General features: G+C 40.0%; 1 protein-coding gene across 1 annotated transcript in view; it reads left to right on the plus strand.

Moving 5' to 3' along the window:
- The window catches only part of LOC102259858 (thrombospondin type-1 domain-containing protein 7B), a 525,758-nt gene that overhangs the window by 231,408 nt on the left and 275,394 nt on the right, over positions 1–18,956 (plus strand). Inside the window, exon 5 of the mRNA XM_005858420.2 lies at positions 16,897–17,052. Coding sequence (XP_005858482.2) covers positions 16,897–17,052 — 156 coding nt within the window. The remainder of the gene's footprint in view (positions 1–16,896; positions 17,053–18,956) is intronic.

Raw genomic sequence — 18,956 nt, forward strand, 5'->3', positions numbered from 1 at the left:
ACCTAAGTGACCAACTGTATGTACGTCTTACCGTCTGACCAGCCAGCACATATGATGTGCACTGGCAATTTCAAAATAAACTTTGACTCACGCATGTGTGATACATATAAAGCCAATCGCATGCATGTATTTTATCTGTCATTGTTGATTGTGAATTTGGTTGTTTTTGTTGACATTCAATGTGAACCACATCAACCGTCCAACTGACCATCCAACTGACCATCCAATTGACCAACTGGCCGGTACATATGACACATACTGGCAATTTAAAAATAAACATTGACTCGCGCATGTGCGATATATATAAAGCTCTTGCTGGCACCAATCACACACGTATTTTAATTTTATAATACTATCTATAATAATAAAAGTGTAATATGCTAATTAGAGCAGACAACCAAATGACCTTCCAGATGTCATTCTGGACGTCCTTCCGGACAAAGCTGTGGCAGCGGGGGCCAAGGCAGAGGTGGTTAGGGGTGATCAGGCAAGCAGGCAGAGTGGTTAGGGGTGATCAGGCAGGCAGACAGGGTGGTTAGGGGCAATCAGGCAGGCAGGCAGGCAGGCAGGCAAGTGGTTAGGAATCAGTGGTCCCAGATCGTGAGAGGGATGTCTGACTGCTGGTTTAGGATCAGGCCTAAACCGGCAGTCAGGCATCCCCTGAGGTGTCCTCAGATTGGAGAGGGTGCAGGCTGGGCTGAGAGATACCCCACCCTGAAATTAGTGCATGGGGCCACTAGTTTTTAAATAAAAAGGTACAATTTTTTTAATAAATTAATTAAAGAAAGATAATAATGAAGACATAAGTAAGACAGTATATTGCTTTAAATAGGGACATCAGAAAAATTCTTTCTCAAGAGGTGATTTTTGAACAGAAACTTAAGGAGAGAGTGTGACTGTAGCTCTCTGGTAAAGGAGTGTTCCAAGCAGAAGAAAAAAGTGTGAAGGCCTAGGGAGCAGTGTGCTTGATGCAAAGAGGTGCTCACACGGAGGACGCTGGGCAGGGGAGGCAGGAATAGCTGAGTCCCAGGGGTAGCCTGGACCAGGCCAGATGAAGCAAAGGTGAGCTGGCCAGTGCAAGCATTTGGGATTTAGTCCAGTGAGATGAGATGCCTGCTTTCTCTGAGCATTATCACAATCCAATGGGGAAACAAGGGCAGAGCAATGCAAGAGGCTAGCCGGTGTCCGGCAATAAGGGTGGGTTGTCTGTAGAGAATGTACAAGCTATAATAAGACCAGTCAGAAAAAAATACTGAGTGAATAGATTAGTGGTTGCCAGGTTAGTTAGTGATGCAAGGGGCAGGTGTAGTTATGAATGGATAGCATGAGAGAGCCTGTGTGGATGCAATGGTTCTGTATCTTGATTGCAATTCTGGTCATGAAAATATGTGCAGGTGAAAAAATTCATTAGACACACACACACACAGATAAATGAATGCATGTAAAGCTAATGAAATTTGAATAAGCTATGTAGATATTACCAATGTCCACTTCCTGGTTTTGAACTCTAGAATGCAAGAAGTTACTATGGAGGAAACTTGGTGAAAAGTATACAGGGCCCTCACATTTTTTTTTAATATTCCTGTGACTCTATTATCACTTCAAAATACAAAGTGAAAAAAAAAAAGGTATCACCAGGAACCTGCATTTCTTAGCACTATCAGTGATAAAATACTCCTTCCCTGGGGCAGGCTACTCCCAATGCCCCACCTCAGTGCTCACCCTTACAGACTCAGACTTATGTGTCATGCTGTTTATTATCACTCTTCTCTGCTAAGTACTTGGGTAGTAGGTACACTGAACTCAGGTTTTAATATGGATCAAGACATAGATAGTTTGTTTAAACTGTTACCCAAAGCTTCCTACATATAGTAGTTTTTACATATAACACTCCATACTTTAATAAATGATACATCGATAACATTTTTTAACTGAAGAAAGAAATGTTATAAAATATATTAGGTAACAATACAAAGTAAGCATAAATAATACTCAGAAATTAATGACAACAGTTAAAACTTTGTTAAATATTCTTATAAATTCTTAACATTTTTACTTGACATTCTTAAATTAATTAAGCAATAATCATATATAAATAATTTTTTTCTCTTCTTATTTAAAATTTATAACTTTTATGTCTTTTTAAAATTCATTGCATTGGTTAGAAAATTTAGCACAATGGGAAGGTCATAACATGTTAGCTGATACTCCTGCCTTATTTCTGACCTAAATATTTAAAAATGTTTACTTCTAAATGATTTTGTTGTTTGTTTCTTTATTTGTTTTGGACATTGAATGTCTGATTATTGTTAACTGTGGAAGTTATAGATAAATAGTACTTAGAAATTACATCATATTATAAAATATATCATATCTCTATATATGTACTTATTGAGAAGAGTTATTGCATTTTCTCCCTCTATCTATTTATACAGTAAGTTATATTAGTAGATATCCCAATGTTGATCCATTTTTGCATCTTTAGAAAAAAATACCTTGCTCTTTTATGTTTTCAATTATTTTAATATTTAATGTGCTTGCTGGGTGAAATTTCCAGTACCATGGACATAGTAGTAACAGGGATATTTTTGAATGATTGTCATTTGGAATTTTTGCACATTTATTTTATAATGCAATTTACTATAAATACAATTTAATTTTGTAAGAATTTATTTTATATAGAATCATTCACCAGACCCTGATTTTCTTCTGGAGTTACCTATCTCATGTACAATTGGTACTAGACACATGGAAACCTAATTAATACTTGTCCTAATTAATAATGGTCCCTTATTTTCATGTGTGAATCTAATTCCTCTGATCAAATTATAGGGTTGTCAAAACATGGGATTTGTGAAGTCTTCTCTAGGACTTTGTAGCGGTGCCTACAAAAGGGGCTGGGAGTTAATGATCTGCTTTCCCTTGAGGAAGCAGTCAGTGCAGTGGGTAGGAAGGGAGATTTAGTGGTTCTATTATATGGCAATTGCAGCTCAGTTAGCATGTCTTATTTGACAGTGATTTGTGTTAAGTGGGTACTTTCTGCTTCCAGAATATTTCCTTCTGTGAAGAATATATTATTTCCCTTTAAAACTGCACTGCTTATTGCTAAGAGGTGAGCAAAGGTAAGTGGCCTAATGCGGACCCCGTCACATTACCACTATTTAAATTTTTGGACTTTGGAATCATTAACAAAGACATTTAACATTCTGACCTTTAATGCATGCCTCTATTAACCTGGCTCTTAGTTCCACTAGCCATTTCTCATTCTGTGTCTCACTTATTTCTAATAAACTCTACTGGCTGATCTCAGACCCGAAGAATCTGTTACTGATTAGTTCTTCCATCTGCTGTTTTTATTGGTGTGGGATCATGTTTCTTTTCTTGATAAGACACCTGAATTTTTTTTTACTTTTAAAAATATGTATTTCTTAGTTTTTTTAAAGAAACATCTCTGGTGAAGTCCCTATTTTTTCAAAGTTTTCAATTATTAAGCAGTCAACATCTTTTTTGACTATAAGGGTACCTTCAACTTCAAGGGACACTTTTAAACGGACCTGACTCTGTAGGTACTTCTCATTCTTTCAGATGGTACGTAAGCAGGGCCTTAGGCAGCATAAACTGCATAATTGTGTGAATTATACAAAGTCACCTGCTGGGAGGGGGAGTGTTAGAAAGAGATATCCTTTTGAGCATCAACTGGAGGATGGAGTTTGGCTAGAGGAAGCTACTGGAGGATGGAGTTTGGCTAGCAGAACCTGGCCAGATTTCAGCACTGCTTGCCCTCCTCCCCCCAGCTTGGCAAGGTGACTTTTTTGCAGGCTCAACCTGTACAACCCTATGTAGAACCCTATGTACATCAGCATTCTTCAATTATCTTCATACTCTCAAATATTCATCAAATATTTGCTACCCAATTCCCTTTTCATTTAATATCTGGGCCAGAATTGAAACTCCTATAGCCACATTAATTTATTTACGTAGTTATTAAAAATTTGCTGAATGCTGACTATCCACTGGTCAATATCAAAGGGACGGGAGTTACAGTGATGAGCAGGACAGAGAGAGTGCCTGTTTCTGGGGAAGTTGTGTAACAGTGAGCATTTAACTCCATTTATGTTTTTATTTAAATATCTATACAGCTGTTCATCTTGGGTATAATGTTTCTTTCAAACTGCTTATTGGAAAAAAAAATCCTAATCTTTTTTCCTTTGCAATAAGCACTTTATTAGCTCAAACATTCTTATATGGACTCTTAGGTAGAAGTATATGATGCTGTCCTAACAACAGGGTTTTTGCAACCTAATTGAGGAGTAGAAATGTCTATTTCATGGAGAATATCGTCATCTGCAGAATAAAATACATCCTCAATGAATGAGTAGTGTAGATGTGTTTAGATACGATAGGATTAATCAAGCATATTTTTTCTTTCCAACTAGAGTTGGCATAACTGAGTGAAGTCGGTGTGAGGTCAGGGAATTCCAGGTGGATGTTTAAACTAACCATATGCTGATTTGGGGCAAGCCATATAACCACTTTAGGCCTTGATTTTCTCAGTTGTAGAAGCAGAATATTGTAGAAGAGACCATTGAGCTCTCTCCCATTCCAAGGCTCCACGAGGGAGCATATCTCTGATCTCTGAGGGAAAGGATATTCCAAGTAGGCCCCACTTCCCTTGGGATCTGTCTGGTTTCCCTTGAGACAGAAAACCGCCTAAGAAACATGTCTTAACTCAGAATAGGATTGAGAAGTTTCTTTTTTTCTAAAAATGTAGCAATGCATACCTGTTTTTGATCATTATAAGAAAATAACTATAAATTAACATGAATTAATTATTCATGTTAAGTAGAGAAGATAGACTGGTTATTACCTGGTGGACTGCAAGATATGGCCCTATCTCTGTTCTCAGAATAAGAAATCTGTCATTTCCTATACTGTGGTGATAGGGCTGGGTCCTGTTTGGATCCTGTTGGGCCAGATTGGGACAAGATGGTTCAGGAAAGGGAACACTGGTTCTCACATGAGGTGCTTCATCATGATCTGTAACCTGCACAGGGAGTCTGTGAAGGCTCCCTGACTTTTGTGCTGAGTTCTCTATTTTAAAGATCTTAAGCTGCCAGAGGTCTGAAAATTATCTAAACAAACATAACTACTTACTCATTCAGGGCCCCCCCCCAAATAATTGTTATGATGAACATGCCCTATCTTTGAGTTTCATTGGGCTGAACAAAACAATATTTGTTAAAGCACCTCAGCTAAGAAAGTATAAATGTTTTACAAAAATAACACAATTATTGAAACTGAATCTATTTATGGTTTACTACTCTAGTTTTACTTTAGAAATTTGATTCATCTACCCTTTTGAAAATAGGTAATAACATTTTCAGAATTAGTGTTTATTTGCATTTAATAACCTATAAATACATCATGTTGCTTTTAATAGAAAATCATATAAGTGCATTTTAAAATTAAATAATTGTTGTTATCCTATTATTTTATGCTTTTTCTCTCAAATTATGACTTCCTAGAAAATAACTGCAATCTTTTAAAATATTTGTCATTGTCCTCTTGGTATTATAACCTATTTTGCTCTGATGTATATAATTGTAAAATATTAGGTTATACAACTTCTCAAGATGGCTTTTTAATAACGTGACTGCTACTTAAGCAAAAGACAAATTCATAAAATTTTTACAGCTTATCAGCTATTTTAAATAATTCATATTCCTTTTTAAAATACGTTTTTTACTGATTTTAGAGAGAGGAAGGGAATGCGAAAGAGAGAGAAACATAGATGAGAAAGAAGCATAGATCTGCTGCCTTCTGCACGCCCCCTAGTGGGGAATGAGTCTGCAACTTAGGTATGTGCCTTGACCAGGAATCAAACCAGTGACCCCTTGGTGCGTGGGTTAATGCTCAATCACTGAGCCACTCTGGCTGGGCAAATAATCTACTCTTTACATGCATCAGAATTCTACCAGAAAATAGCGTATCTTATTGGTTAATGCATTATCTCCTGCTTATTGTAATGAAAAAATTAGCAGATAGATTCCAGTTTCATGCAAACACAGGTATTAAGAAACACAGTAGCCAAATTAAAAACATAGGTTTCAGCCGACAGCCATGGAAATGCAGAGTCTAAGAATTTCAGAGCTCAAGCCTGGAAGTCTAACATGGTGATGAAGAGGGAAAAACAAACTCATGCTGGCTGAGTTCAGGTCTTGCCTCAGCCACTTATTAATTATAGAAGCTTGGATAGATTTTTAAAACTTTCCCTTATTGGATACTAGAGATATTAGCAGTACTTACCTCAGAGAGTTGTTTTGCTAATGAAACCAGGATATATTTGTAAATTGATTGAATGGAACACAATTTAAGCTCACCCTGTGTGCTATTCCTTGCATTCCCAATGGGGGTGATACTGACCTGATGGCATCCAAAATTGGTTCTTCAGGTATGTGTGGTGTGAAAATGTCATAGGAAAGAGAGGGACAATTAGGGAAAAATGTTTGCAAAGGCTCCTTAGGGAGGAGATAATGTAACAAAAGTGAGAAACACTGGGTAGTTTATTTATTATACAGAAGCTCAATTGCTAAGAGATTTGTCCAATTCACACAGGTAGTGGGAGGCTCTCGGTTTGATGGTTTTTTAATGATAGTATTTTGCCAATTGGGTTTTCAAAATCATACTCCATAAATTATTCATAAGATTTAGTCCCCAACCTGTTAAAAATAAAGATTTTTGAAGATATAAATCCATACTGTACTCTCTGCTACCTCTTTCCCAATTCTGAACAATGCTTGGGTATATGTGGGACCCCACTGTTGTATCCAGGTTGGAAGCTACTAATTTTTAATATTTGCCTTGACACAGTGAAGAGATATATAGTGTATGACTGATGTATCCAATTGGGCCTGGGAAAAACGAGCTTTCATTCAGTTTTGCAATGCAGAAGTGTCAGTTTGTAATTTTCATTTTACATCTAAAAATTCATAATGTGGTCCCTTATATAATAGAAAGAACTATTCTGCATTTAAAAAAGTTACTATCATATTTCTTGTCCTTATCACTACTTAGGGGCCTGGTGAATCCCATGAGCCTTCCTTTGAAGCTGAATTTACTTGTTCAGTCTAAAACAAGTTGCAAATTTTAAGCAGCATAGGCTAACAAGGATGTCCAGTACAGCGATGCCTTCGTTTTTCTCTCCTGTTAAAACAGAATGTGCATATTTATTTTAGGGGCAAATAGTTCTTTCTTGACCCTCTAAAATAAAAAAAAAAATGTTTTAATTTATTTTTCAGTTGCAGTTAGAATTTGATGATGTATTTATTTGGGGTGTAAAATATATTGATTAGACATTTGTATACCTTATGAAATGATCATCCTGATAAATCTAGTACCCATCTGACACCATATATAGTTATTACAGTATTATTGACTACATTCCCTATACTCTACTTCACACCCCCAGGACTATTTTAACTTTGAGGGTATTATACTTTGTGAAAGAAGTCAAAGACAAATACCATACGATTTCACTTAAATGTGGAATCTATAAAAACAAAGTAAATGAACAGAGAAAACAGAAACAAACTTAGGATACAGAGAACAAATTGGTGGTTGTCAGATGGGAAGTGCTTGGGGAGATGGTGGAAAGGTGAAAGGGATTAAGAAGTACAAATTTTCCTACTTGGTTTTTGTTCCTTTAGAAAGAGCTTTAACCTCTGGTTTTAGCAATGTTGTTCTTAGAGGACTATGTCACTTTAGAGAATATGGATTTCCCATTCTTGTTACCATTTTTAAAACTTCTTGTTCAGTTATTCCCAGGTTGAGAGACCATCTTCTAAATCAACACAGTTGGAGGTCTGACTTGCTTTGTTCAGATGGACTAATGGGGCATCTTGTGCCCAGTCCTGAAGTCTGAGAGTCCAGGCTCTGCTTTCTGTCACCTCCTTCTGACCTTTCTTACCAGGTCTTCCTGTTCCCTTTTCCTTCTCTGCAGCATCCTTATCATGTTATTTGTTTGTTTGTTTGTTTGTTTTTGTGTTTTTCAAACGTCTTTCTTCTTTCCAGTTCTTGTCCAGTGGATCTAGGAACATTGATTGTACTGTTAGGCTGTCCTTTCTCAGTTGATGGATTGGAGAGGGTTGACAAGGAGACAGAATTGTGCTGGTGAGACTGTGTGTACCAGTGCAGGCTGAGCTTTGCACATACTTGTTGTCCTTCCCCAGTTTCAAAGCTGCTGGAATGGTTTCTTTGGTCATCATTTACTCTAAGAAAATATTAAAAGGGGGGAGGGGTGCTTATTGGGGACTCATTGTAATACCTCAGGAGTGGCCCTAAACTAAACTTAAGATGAAAGTAGTCATTATAATATAATTTTATCTACTCCCTTACACTTTCAGTAATAATCATAAATACCTTTCGGAATCACATAAAAAATACCAACCCAGCTCCTCATTCTCCTTTAACAACACTCCCCCACCCCCCCTTTTTTTTGGTATATTTGATCTCCCTTGAAGAAAATTTTGAAAGTGGACTCAATGTTCACTTATTTATTTTCCCGATAAATTATTACTCTTACAACAGATTTTTCTATCATAATTTATTACAAAGATAACATCATACTATAGTGTAGTATTAAAGGGTCTGGGCTTTTAAGGTCCCTAGTTCAGTGTTTATCACTTATTAACTTTGTTGTTTTAAGCAAATAATTTATCTTTACTTATTTCATCTATAAAATGGGAACAATAATTGTGCTTACCTTGGAGTGATTGTGATGAATAAATGAGAAATTGCATTTAAGTGCTTAGCACAGTGCCTAGAACCAAGTGGGCTGCCAATAGGCATTCACCATCTTACCTAATAATAGACAAACATATAAATTGACCGTCCCTCTGCTACACTCACCAGCCAATCAGGAAGTATGCAAATTAACCCAACAAAGATTGCAGTTAATTTGCATACATAGGCCCCCAGCATCCTGGGCGGGAACATCATTGGGCACCCAGGTCACTCCAAGGGAGTCCACGTGTGGGCCCTGAGCAGCCTAGGAAGGGCCTGAGCCAGGGGGCTCCTGGGCAAGGCCTGAGCCTGTGATCAGAGCCGAGGGGTCCCCTGCCCAGGCCTAAGGCCTCCGGCCAGAGGTGTTAGGCCTAGGCAGGGGAGGAGCCGGTGATTGGAGGGAGCAGGGGTGGAGCCGGTGATCAGAGGGAGCAGGGGCAGAGCCGGCGATCGGAGAGAGCTGGGGGTCCCCTGCCCAGGCCCCTAGGCTTTAGGCCTGGTCAGGGGCCGAGCCGGGGATCGATGTGAACTACAGAGGAAACACCTTTTCTGACCGCTCATTGGCTAAGCTCCCTGTATGCCACTGGTAATATTCTTAGTAACTTGGGTAATAAGAATCCAAATAGGTAATCTAGGGGTTTTCCACCTCACTCCTGGAGAAAAAAACTAAGGTCCGCTGCTGGAAGGATAAGAAATGTCATATCCTGCCCTAGCTGGTTTGGCTCAACGGATAGAGACTCGGCCTGCCAACCGCAGGGTCTGGGTTCAAATGTGACCAACGGCATGTACCTAGGTTGCAGGCTCCTCCCTGGCCGGGGCCCAAGTCAGGGCTCATGCAGGAGGCAACCAATCAAAGTGTTCCTCTCACTTTGATGTTTCTCTCTGTCTTTCCCTTTCTCTTCCACATTCTCTAAAAATCAATGGAAACATATCCTCAGGTGAGGATAAAAAAAGAAAGAAAGATATGTCATATCCTATGAAAGACACATCTTGAAAATGCCTAAAGAAAGTTGTCATTTTTTCATGGTGAAGGGACTGGAGTCCGTGTTGATGAAAACACTTTGGTGGCTGTGGTGACTGGCAGTGGCTGCAGCAGCGGGGTGATGGGGATGGTGCCTTCCCCTGGTCAGCCCGGTCGCCTCCCACAAAGGGAGGCCAGACTGCGGCTTAGGCCCGCTCCCCAAGGGGAGCAGGGAGCGGGCCTAAGCCATCAGTAGGACATCCCCTGAGGGCTTCCAGCATGTGAGAGGGGGCAGGCTGGGCTGAGGGACCCCACCTCCCAGTGCACGAATTTTGTGAACCAGGCCCCTAGTTACATTAATAAGTGAAATAGTCTTTTGCAATCATTCTCTCAATTAGCTCTTGTCATTGTTTGCAGAGTGCTGAGTATGAAGAGGACTCTTGCACTAAAACCCTTTTAATGGGTGCACTTCTGGCATTGCATATCCTGTTGCTGACATCTCTGGAGATAACTCTTTCTCTCACTTGCCTCTCTGCCTTTTCACTTTTTCTCTTTGCCTGACCACTTCCTCATCTTTCACTTATCTCCTTTCCATTCTCTCTCATCATTGATGGTATTTCTAACTCTATAAGCTGTAAAAAATGCCATTTAGGTCAGTTCTTGCTTTTTCCATCCTCTCTGGACCGCCGTATCAGCTTTTAGCTAGAAGTCTGATGAACAATCAGAAAAAAATTCTCAAAGTTGGAACAGAGAATATCTGATGATAAAATATATATATTTAGGAATGGACGCTACTATGTTTCTCCCTGAATGATGTAATTGTTGGATTTGTTTCTGATTACTTACTAAAATTGTATACATACTTCATTGATTTTGCCTTCATCTTAATTCTGAATATTGATTTTTATCTTTGTTTGTAGTGTTGTTAATCTGTAGCATTGAGAAAATCACTTGTTGATAAACATTTAGCAAGTGGCTATGTAAAGTGAATGAAATTTGGAAAGCTTTTTAACATGTGGCCAAATTTCACATAATCATTCCTAATTGCAGGAATTATTTTTAGATATTAAATTTGCTGTACATACACACCCATCCTCCTGCCAAATTGCATTGCATAGTACTTTGCCAAGAGAGTTACAATATGGCTAAAATTAAACTTTATTACATGTAATAGGATGAGCTGTGCTTTCATTCTTTAAGCTGACTATAAGTGCTAGAAGACAGATTTTGTTTTTATTCTATCCACTAAGCTGAAAGAATGATACATTATTTTGCAAATCCCAGTGGCAAAAGGCAGTTGAAATAACACATGAAGCTTCTTGAAGGAAAACAGCTTTCTGGTTAAAATTGTAATATTATTTATCTTCCCCTTCAACCGCTTGACTCCTTCAGTCTGCAGAAGAGCCCTATTTATTTTAGCAGCGAGGTGGATTGAATTTCTGCCAAGTCAGTATACTCACTAAATGAATATGTCAGAGGCAATATTGTTTCTCAAAAATCACTTAGAAAGCAGCATTTTTGCATAAGTGAGCTCTTTCATTAGTTTTGGATTAAATCTTAGCAATTGCTGTTTCTATTATGGTTATTTCTCGGAGAGCTTGTGGAATGTGGGGGTCCTGACTTTTGATGGGGATTCCCTTTGGGGTTTATAGTGCCTGCATTTGGTTTGGAAAGTGGAAGTGAAGAGAACTTCTTTGTCTAACGTATTTGTGCAGGTTGATGTCATTCTGGAAATCAAATCTGTTGTGTAAAAATCAACCAGAGATGGAATATGTTGTTTGTAGGAGTACTTTGTACCCCTCATAGAAAGCAGACAGATAATCCAGGTTTAAGAGTTCTCAGGAAGTAGCATGGCCTTTATTTTCTTTTCATTTCCCTGAAAATACTAGGACAAACGCACTGTTTTGTGACTAATTCCTTTACTATCTTCAAAATACTTTTTTCTGGCCAGAGGAAAAGGTGAACTCCAATATGCTATGATGAAATGACCTCAAATACTTTCTGAATTTTGAAAAACTGAAACATTTTTATTCAATAACAGATATATTTAAAAAAATGTGAATCCCATCAACTTCTATAATAACTCTTTTTACTTTAAGCAAATATAACTAATTTAAAATAAACTAGAGAGAAATGCTAGGTTATTAATATCATCAAGTATTATTATGCAATTTCATTTTAATTTATTTTTGAGGAGTTAAAAGACATTGAAGTTTAGATCTTATAAAATGGCCATCAGCTGGGGTGGGGAGGTAATATATTCTTACTGAATCCTTGCCAACTTATTTCTGTATTAATTCACATTAGTTTGAATTAGAGCTTGATAGAGTTTCAAAGAACAAAATGTGAAGGAAATAATTTTTCTTTACAATGGCAGTCACATGCTAATGTTCACAACAGGCATTTTTCTTCTTAATTACAATTCATTTTTGATTGAATTAGTATGCTCATCTGAAATTACCTTGTGATTAAGGAAAATCATGAACTTTGTACGTTTCTAGAATTTAAAATAATTTTTTTAAACATTCAACATATCATCTACCAGAATATTTTCCCCTTGTTAATTGCCATGAACATGCTGTTCATGGAGTAATTCATTATTTAAGGAAACTTTGCAATCATTAGTAGCAGACTTTCACATTTCTTGTAAGGCAGGTCAATGTAATAATTGCAAATAAAAAATTCCAGGTTAGGTACTAAAATATTAATGAATATTGCAGATGTACAATTGCTTATAATACTGCGCCATATTCCCTAGCATTTAGAAAGCTGCCACTATGTCGTGATGCCAATATATCCCTAGTTACATGTTATTTGGGCTCTTTAACACTTTGTGGCTACCAGAGGGCTCTGTATGAGCTGACATTGCTGCCTACAAAGGCTAAGTGGCCTATGAGACCTTGGGTAATTGCTTATCTAATCAGGCAGTTGGTTAACACAGGAATGACAGAAGGCCTCAAGGTGACAGGGACTAAAAGGCAGCTGAGAAAGTGGGACAAGGGACAAGCATAGCCATGTACTGAATGGACACACTGGGGAAAAAGAGTTAGTAAGTAGAATAAAGTCATTTCAGTCCATAGCTCCAGAGCAAGGAGTGCAGGTAAGCAGAAAGCAGCAGTTTTACCTGCAGACATCATGGCTGGAGTTTGGCCAAGAAGAAATGAGGCCCCATCAAAAGTAAAATGCCTCTCCCATCCAATTCCAGGTGGTCCAGGAATTGGCCCCCACTCAGCCATTCCCAAAATAATTTTGTTACAACATGAATAGCTGCCAATTAAACAGGTAAATGGTCATTTGAAGTGGAGCAAATGTTGGTCTTCCTAGCTACTACCTCCTACTTAGTGAAGGACCTCTGGGAGGAGGTATGGAGAAGTACCAGTGAAGGAGGAGAAGGGTTTGGATTTTGCTTTAAGGGTTAAGTGGAGCCTGCAGCGTTCCTGGGAGATATCTTAGAAATATTTTGGCACTGGCTGCTCCAGTCATGGTCACTGTGACTCCTAAACAAATGTTCTTGGTATAAATGACCTCATATGTGCTGCCTGATGCCATCATTCCAGGAAAGGAGAATCAACCACCTGGCATAAGACTTAGGCTTGCTCTGCTCTCGATTTGCTGAGTGAAGGTCTTTGGAAGCACATAATGTCTTTGGAGCTCATTTTTCAGTAAAATTGGTAAATTAAACTAAATTAGCTCAAAAACTCCCTTCTAGCGCTAACAGTCAATAGGTGTAGAAATATCCTGTGTTCACTTTTCTTGGGAAGATGACTACCTAAGTGGTCTGAAGCTGGTAAGTGCTTTGTGACTTCCTCTTGATTTATTTGTAGAACAAATGTAGCCCAGGGGGTTTGAGAGAGAGATAGGTTGACCCAAGCACATTGATTCAGTGCTTAAATGAAGCGTCTGAGACATGTCGCCTGAGACTGGAAGAATTTATTGATATGGATAAAGATCCCCTGTCTGTCAAAGCTGCAGGTGCTGCAGAGGTGGAAGTGCTCTGACAAATGGCCTCACTCCCACCCCTGTGCCTCCCATTATGCCACTTAATAGTCCCCGGGGAAGTCCCGCCTTGTTCTTCTCCAGCGCACCATGTCCCTCTCTCCTACTTTCAAATCTTAGTAGTATCATTAGCCCCATGTATTTATCAAAGGAGGCCTGAGGGAACTTAACCCCACACCTCTCAATAATCCTCAACAGTCCCCCAAAAATAAGCCACAGAAGCTTAATATCTGTAAAAACAAACACAGTTTTAAAATGAGTTCCCCAGTCTCTTTCCAATTGCACTGCCAACCTGGAGCCTTGCTGACACAGACAATCTAGAGCTCCCGAGGAGATGTAATGCAGACCTACTGTGTGCTTGATCGCTGCACTGGCAGATTGACTAATTTCAACTCAGGCACAGAGGTTATAGCAGCAAGTGTCTTCTGGGTCTTGTTGCTGAGTGGTTTGGGGTACCTTCTCAGCACTGATCATCAGACACTTAAGTCTGTCTGGCTGGTGTTGCAGGGAGACAGCCATGCCAAAGGAAAAAGGAGTAACCGTAACAGCTTTCCAGTCTTGTTGGAGCCCATGGACTCATGTATGGTTAGTGTCCACCCACACTGAAATGCGGGCTCCATGCTGGCAGGGGCCTTAACTATTTCACTAACTATTCTGGTTTGAGCACCTGACACTGTGTTAACACATGGGAGGCACGCAACAATGTAGGTTGAATAATCAATGAAGAGGCTACTTGGTGCCGTGGTTAAGAGACAGACCCCTGGGTCCAAATCCCAGCTCTTCTGCTCACCAACTGGAAATGTGGGAAAGAGAGTAAATATTTCTGTCGTAATTTCCTCATTTTTAAACTGGGACTAATAATAATGTATATCTCAAAGCAGTTATGCAGCTTAACGTGATTGATACATTTATAACTGGTGCCTGCTGTGCACTAGAAATGTCTTTTTAACTAAGAAGATTAATCAGTTTACACGCCCTGATTCCTTGTCCTTCATTATCGAGGTTTTGTTTTTAGAACTAAAGTTGAGTTTGTGAGAACACATTGTAACAAGCCTGGGCCCGGACACAAGCCTTCTCCTGCCTGAGGACCTCTGGATACGGGCTTTCTACTTACCTGATGCTCTGAAGCACCTCTTTCCATCAAGTTTGTTAATACGCTACTTGCCTTAGGCATCTTGACTTAGAGTTCTTTGAAAGCAGACACCGTTTAAGAGCGCCTGATTGAGCCTGATTGAGCGTGGGTGCTCAGTGGTTAGATTGAATGCATACTTACTCAGTGAATGGCTGTCCTGTGTGTCAGCCATTGATCCCTCCTAGGAAAGAAATCCCCCCCGTCCCCCTCCCCTCCGTCCGATCAGTGTCAGATGTTCATCTTCAGTCCTGGTCACGCCAACCTCCCTTCCCACTGTTATCATCACCAGCACTGTCTCTGTTTGATCATCAACTCTCGTCACCTTCCCTTTTGCTTTCCACCCACACCTGTTCTTCTTTATTTTTAATATATTTTTATTGATTTCAGAGAGGAAAGGAGAAGGAGGGAGGGAGGGAGGGAGGGAGGGAGGAAGGGAGGGAGAGAGAGAGAGAGAGAGAGAGAGAGAGACAGAGAGACAGAGAGACAGAGAGAGACATCAATGATGAGAATGAATCATTGATCGACTGCCTCCACTGGGGATAGTGCCTGCAACCTGGGCATGTGCCCCTGACCAGAATCCAACCTGGGACCCCTCAGTCCACAGGCCATCACTCTATCCACTGAGCCAAACCGGCTAGGGCTGTTCTCTCTTCTTTTACCTGTCTCCTCCACTGGCTTGTGCCCTTGACATTTATATTTCTAATCTTGCTTTGCCCTGCCATTTATTTAAGTCAGGTCAAATCCTTTTGGTAAGCTGTAAAAGAATTAATTTCAAACAAAATATTATTATTTTTCTTTGCAACCTTTTACTTTTCTCATTCACCTGCACAATCACCTCAGGCTGTCCCATTGTTCATTAGAAACCCTTTTTTTTCCTCATGGGACTTCTTCATGACAGTATTTTTAAAATTTTTATTTTGTTATTGTTTTGGATTGTGCTCAAAGTTCTGCTGGTCAGAGCAGTGATTTAGTGCCAACTTTATCCAATTTAATTCACATTGCACATAGTGTGAGGAGACAAAGTAGATGGCGTGAGTCACCACCCAATCCCCTCATGCCAGTCTCTGTCTTTGAAGCAATTCTAATCTGCTTAGCTGGATGGAAATAGCAAAGGAAATATTTAGACAATAGTGTAAGCCCGTCCATAAGATAAAACCTTCTGAACTTAAGTCATTTGCTCACAAACTCTGAAATGCTCCAAAACCACCTTAGCCTGGGGCCCTTCTGTGAAGTGTGGTTATGCATTGGTGTTCTTTTTCGTGCGTTTTAGGTATTGCTGTCCTAGTTACTTTTATGTTTCAAACTCCACAGGGATCAATATCTCATCTTCTCCTTCCTCTGTGTGTTTTCATGGTGCCAGGATGGGGACCCGTTCTGGGCGTTCTCTGGGTGCAGGGCCACACAGGAAGTGCTCACAGGCTCCTAGTTTTCAGTCCCTGTCGCTCCTTAGACACTCCTGTGCCTCTGGGTAGCCTCACTAATGAAACTGACTTTCTGGGCTAATTCTGATCCTGATTATTCTTCTTATTTTAAGAACCATTTTTCTACTGTCTTGGAGAGCTCCACCCCAGGGGAGTAACAGCAGTAGATTGGTTATGCTAAACACCCCACCTCAGGAGTTCAATTTTGATTTTTTTCACAGCAACCCAGTCATTTATATCTTTGAGATGGGCTCATCTTGAAACTTCACAAAGCCATTTAATTTTTAAAATCATAACTCTAGGTATTGTATCTATATTCTTGGTCTTCTCTTGACTCCCAGGGAATACTCTGTGAGGCAGGAAACTCAAGTGCATGCCCTTGTTGAATACCCTTTTTTTTTTTGTTGTTGTTTTTTCTTACTGCAAATGCTAATACTGTGCAGCTGAGCAGTGCATATTAGAGAGTGTTTTATATTTTGTTTGCATTTACCCTTCTAACCATGAAGCTGATATGGGGCAAGGCAAGCACGCAAAGACGGGAGCGATTCTAGGGATAAGCAGAGAATGTGACGTGGTGCATTATTTTTTCTTTTTCTGTCCTTTAGTCTTTAGACCTGTGGACAAAACACTATGCGTGGGGCCTGCCCCTGCAGCCGCTCAGCTCTGCAGCGTTCCTTGCTCTACAGACTGTGTGGTGTCCTCCTGGTCAGCCTGGGGTCTGTGCGTCCATGAAAACTGCCACGATCTCCAGGCGAGAAAAGGTGAGTGGCTGTCTGTGTGTGTGCTTCAGTGACTTCCGGTGCACACACGTTTTCTCTGGAGGCTCAGTGGCCAATTAAGCCTGCATAAGACAATATTTGTTTATAAAATTTAGATAACCAGCTCAGCTCTGACAGCATTCAGGATAGGTCTATGGAACAGAAACCCTGACCTTGATTGATCTTCAGATTAGGCTCATAGCTAGTGAAGTGACTATTACTCAAAAAATCATATAACTTGATGTTTTATATGTGTAACGGGATACTGAGGAAATTAGACATGATTTCTGTAGACACACTGGGGAAAATTGTTTTTACATATCTGTTTTCAGATTTCCACATGCTGAATTTGATGTTATTTTTCATATTTTCATGAAGGGCATTTATGCACGTTGATACTTTCAGTTGTGCTCAGTCTTAAAGTGACATCTTCAAACTTTATGTCCTTGTTTAATTTGGTAGTCCTTGGTAGTCTTGCTCTCTTTTGTTTGCTGTGAACATCTTGACTTCTCTTTCACTGGCTCTTCCGATTGCATTGATATTATGTCCCACTACATGGCAGGGCTAAAAGGAAATATTCCCTTTATTAAGACGAATGCTATCCAAGGACAGCCCAGAAGTGAGGTCACATTTCCTAAGCACTAATTCCAGTGTCCACATGCAAAGAAAGAATATGTGGGCAAGCATTTGATGTTTTCAAACTGGTGCTCTCAGCCGAAACTCAGGTTTGTTTGAAAACCCACATTTCAGCATTCCCGCAATGCGCAGATGCACATTATGTGCCCAACCAGGCTCACTCACCATGTCCCCAGGCTTTCCTTTATTCTGACTCTTGTTCTAAGGCAAAAGAGGCAGGTGAATATCCAGTGCAAGTCAAGGAGAAGAATCTAACTTTAATTTTGTTATCAAACAATAGATATCTGGATTTCAATGGAACCTAGAGTGGTGGAGGCTAGTGCTACTTCCTTATTCTATATGTAACCAGAGTATCCCCAAACCTTGCCAGCTTATGGAGACAAATAATTTCTCATGAATACTAAGACCCACAATCCGTGGTCTGAGGTCCACATATGCATAGTTGGACCATATAATTCTCTTGGAATTGCATATGAGCTTTCCCAGGGTGACTTGTGTGTTATTAGAGCCAGCCTTCTCATGTCCCACCTGTGCCACTCTGTTTGAAGGTCACTATTTAGAAAATGATTGTGGCCGTGGCTGTCCGTGCTGGTGGGACTTTGCTGTATTGAGTCTTGCCTTCCTTTGTTTTTCAAGTTGTAGAACCTACACCAATCCAAGTGGGGCTTACTTTATTTGGGACACTTTTCTGGGGGAGGGAGGAGCTCGATCAGAGGACTTGGGCCCCTGGACACTTTTTCTTATAGGTGTCAGAAACATAATTTAAAGTGACTGAAGCCACAGGAGGGAATTTATTAGCACATATAATCTAGCCTAGCTAATAAAAGAGTAATATGCAAATTAGTCATCACTCCGCCACTCTGTCACAAAGATGGCCACACCCATAGCCGCAAGATGGCGGCGCTCAGTCCCCTCAGCCCCGCCGCTGAAGTATCCAGGCCTGTTGGCCAGGCAGGTGGTGGGGGAGGCAGGAGGGCGAGGGGTGGAGCGGACGATCGGAGGGGGCTGGGGGTCCCCTACCCAGGCCAGTGTTCCTCTCACTTTTATGTTTCTCTCTGTCTTTCCCTTTCTCTTCCACATTCTCTAAAAATCAATGGAAACATATCGTCAGGTGAGGATAAAAAAAAATAATAAAGAAAGAAATGTCATATCCTATGAAAGACACAGCTTGAAAATTCCTAAAGAAAGTTGTCATTTTTTCATGGTGAAGGGACTGGAGTCCGTGTTGATGAAAACACCTTGGTGGCTGCGGTGACTGGCAGTGGCTGCAG

This window comes from Myotis brandtii, unplaced genomic scaffold (genome assembly GCF_000412655.1).
Source record: "Myotis brandtii unplaced genomic scaffold, ASM41265v1 scaffold1174, whole genome shotgun sequence".
In the NCBI taxonomy this organism is placed as follows: domain Eukaryota; kingdom Metazoa; phylum Chordata; class Mammalia; order Chiroptera; family Vespertilionidae; genus Myotis; species Myotis brandtii.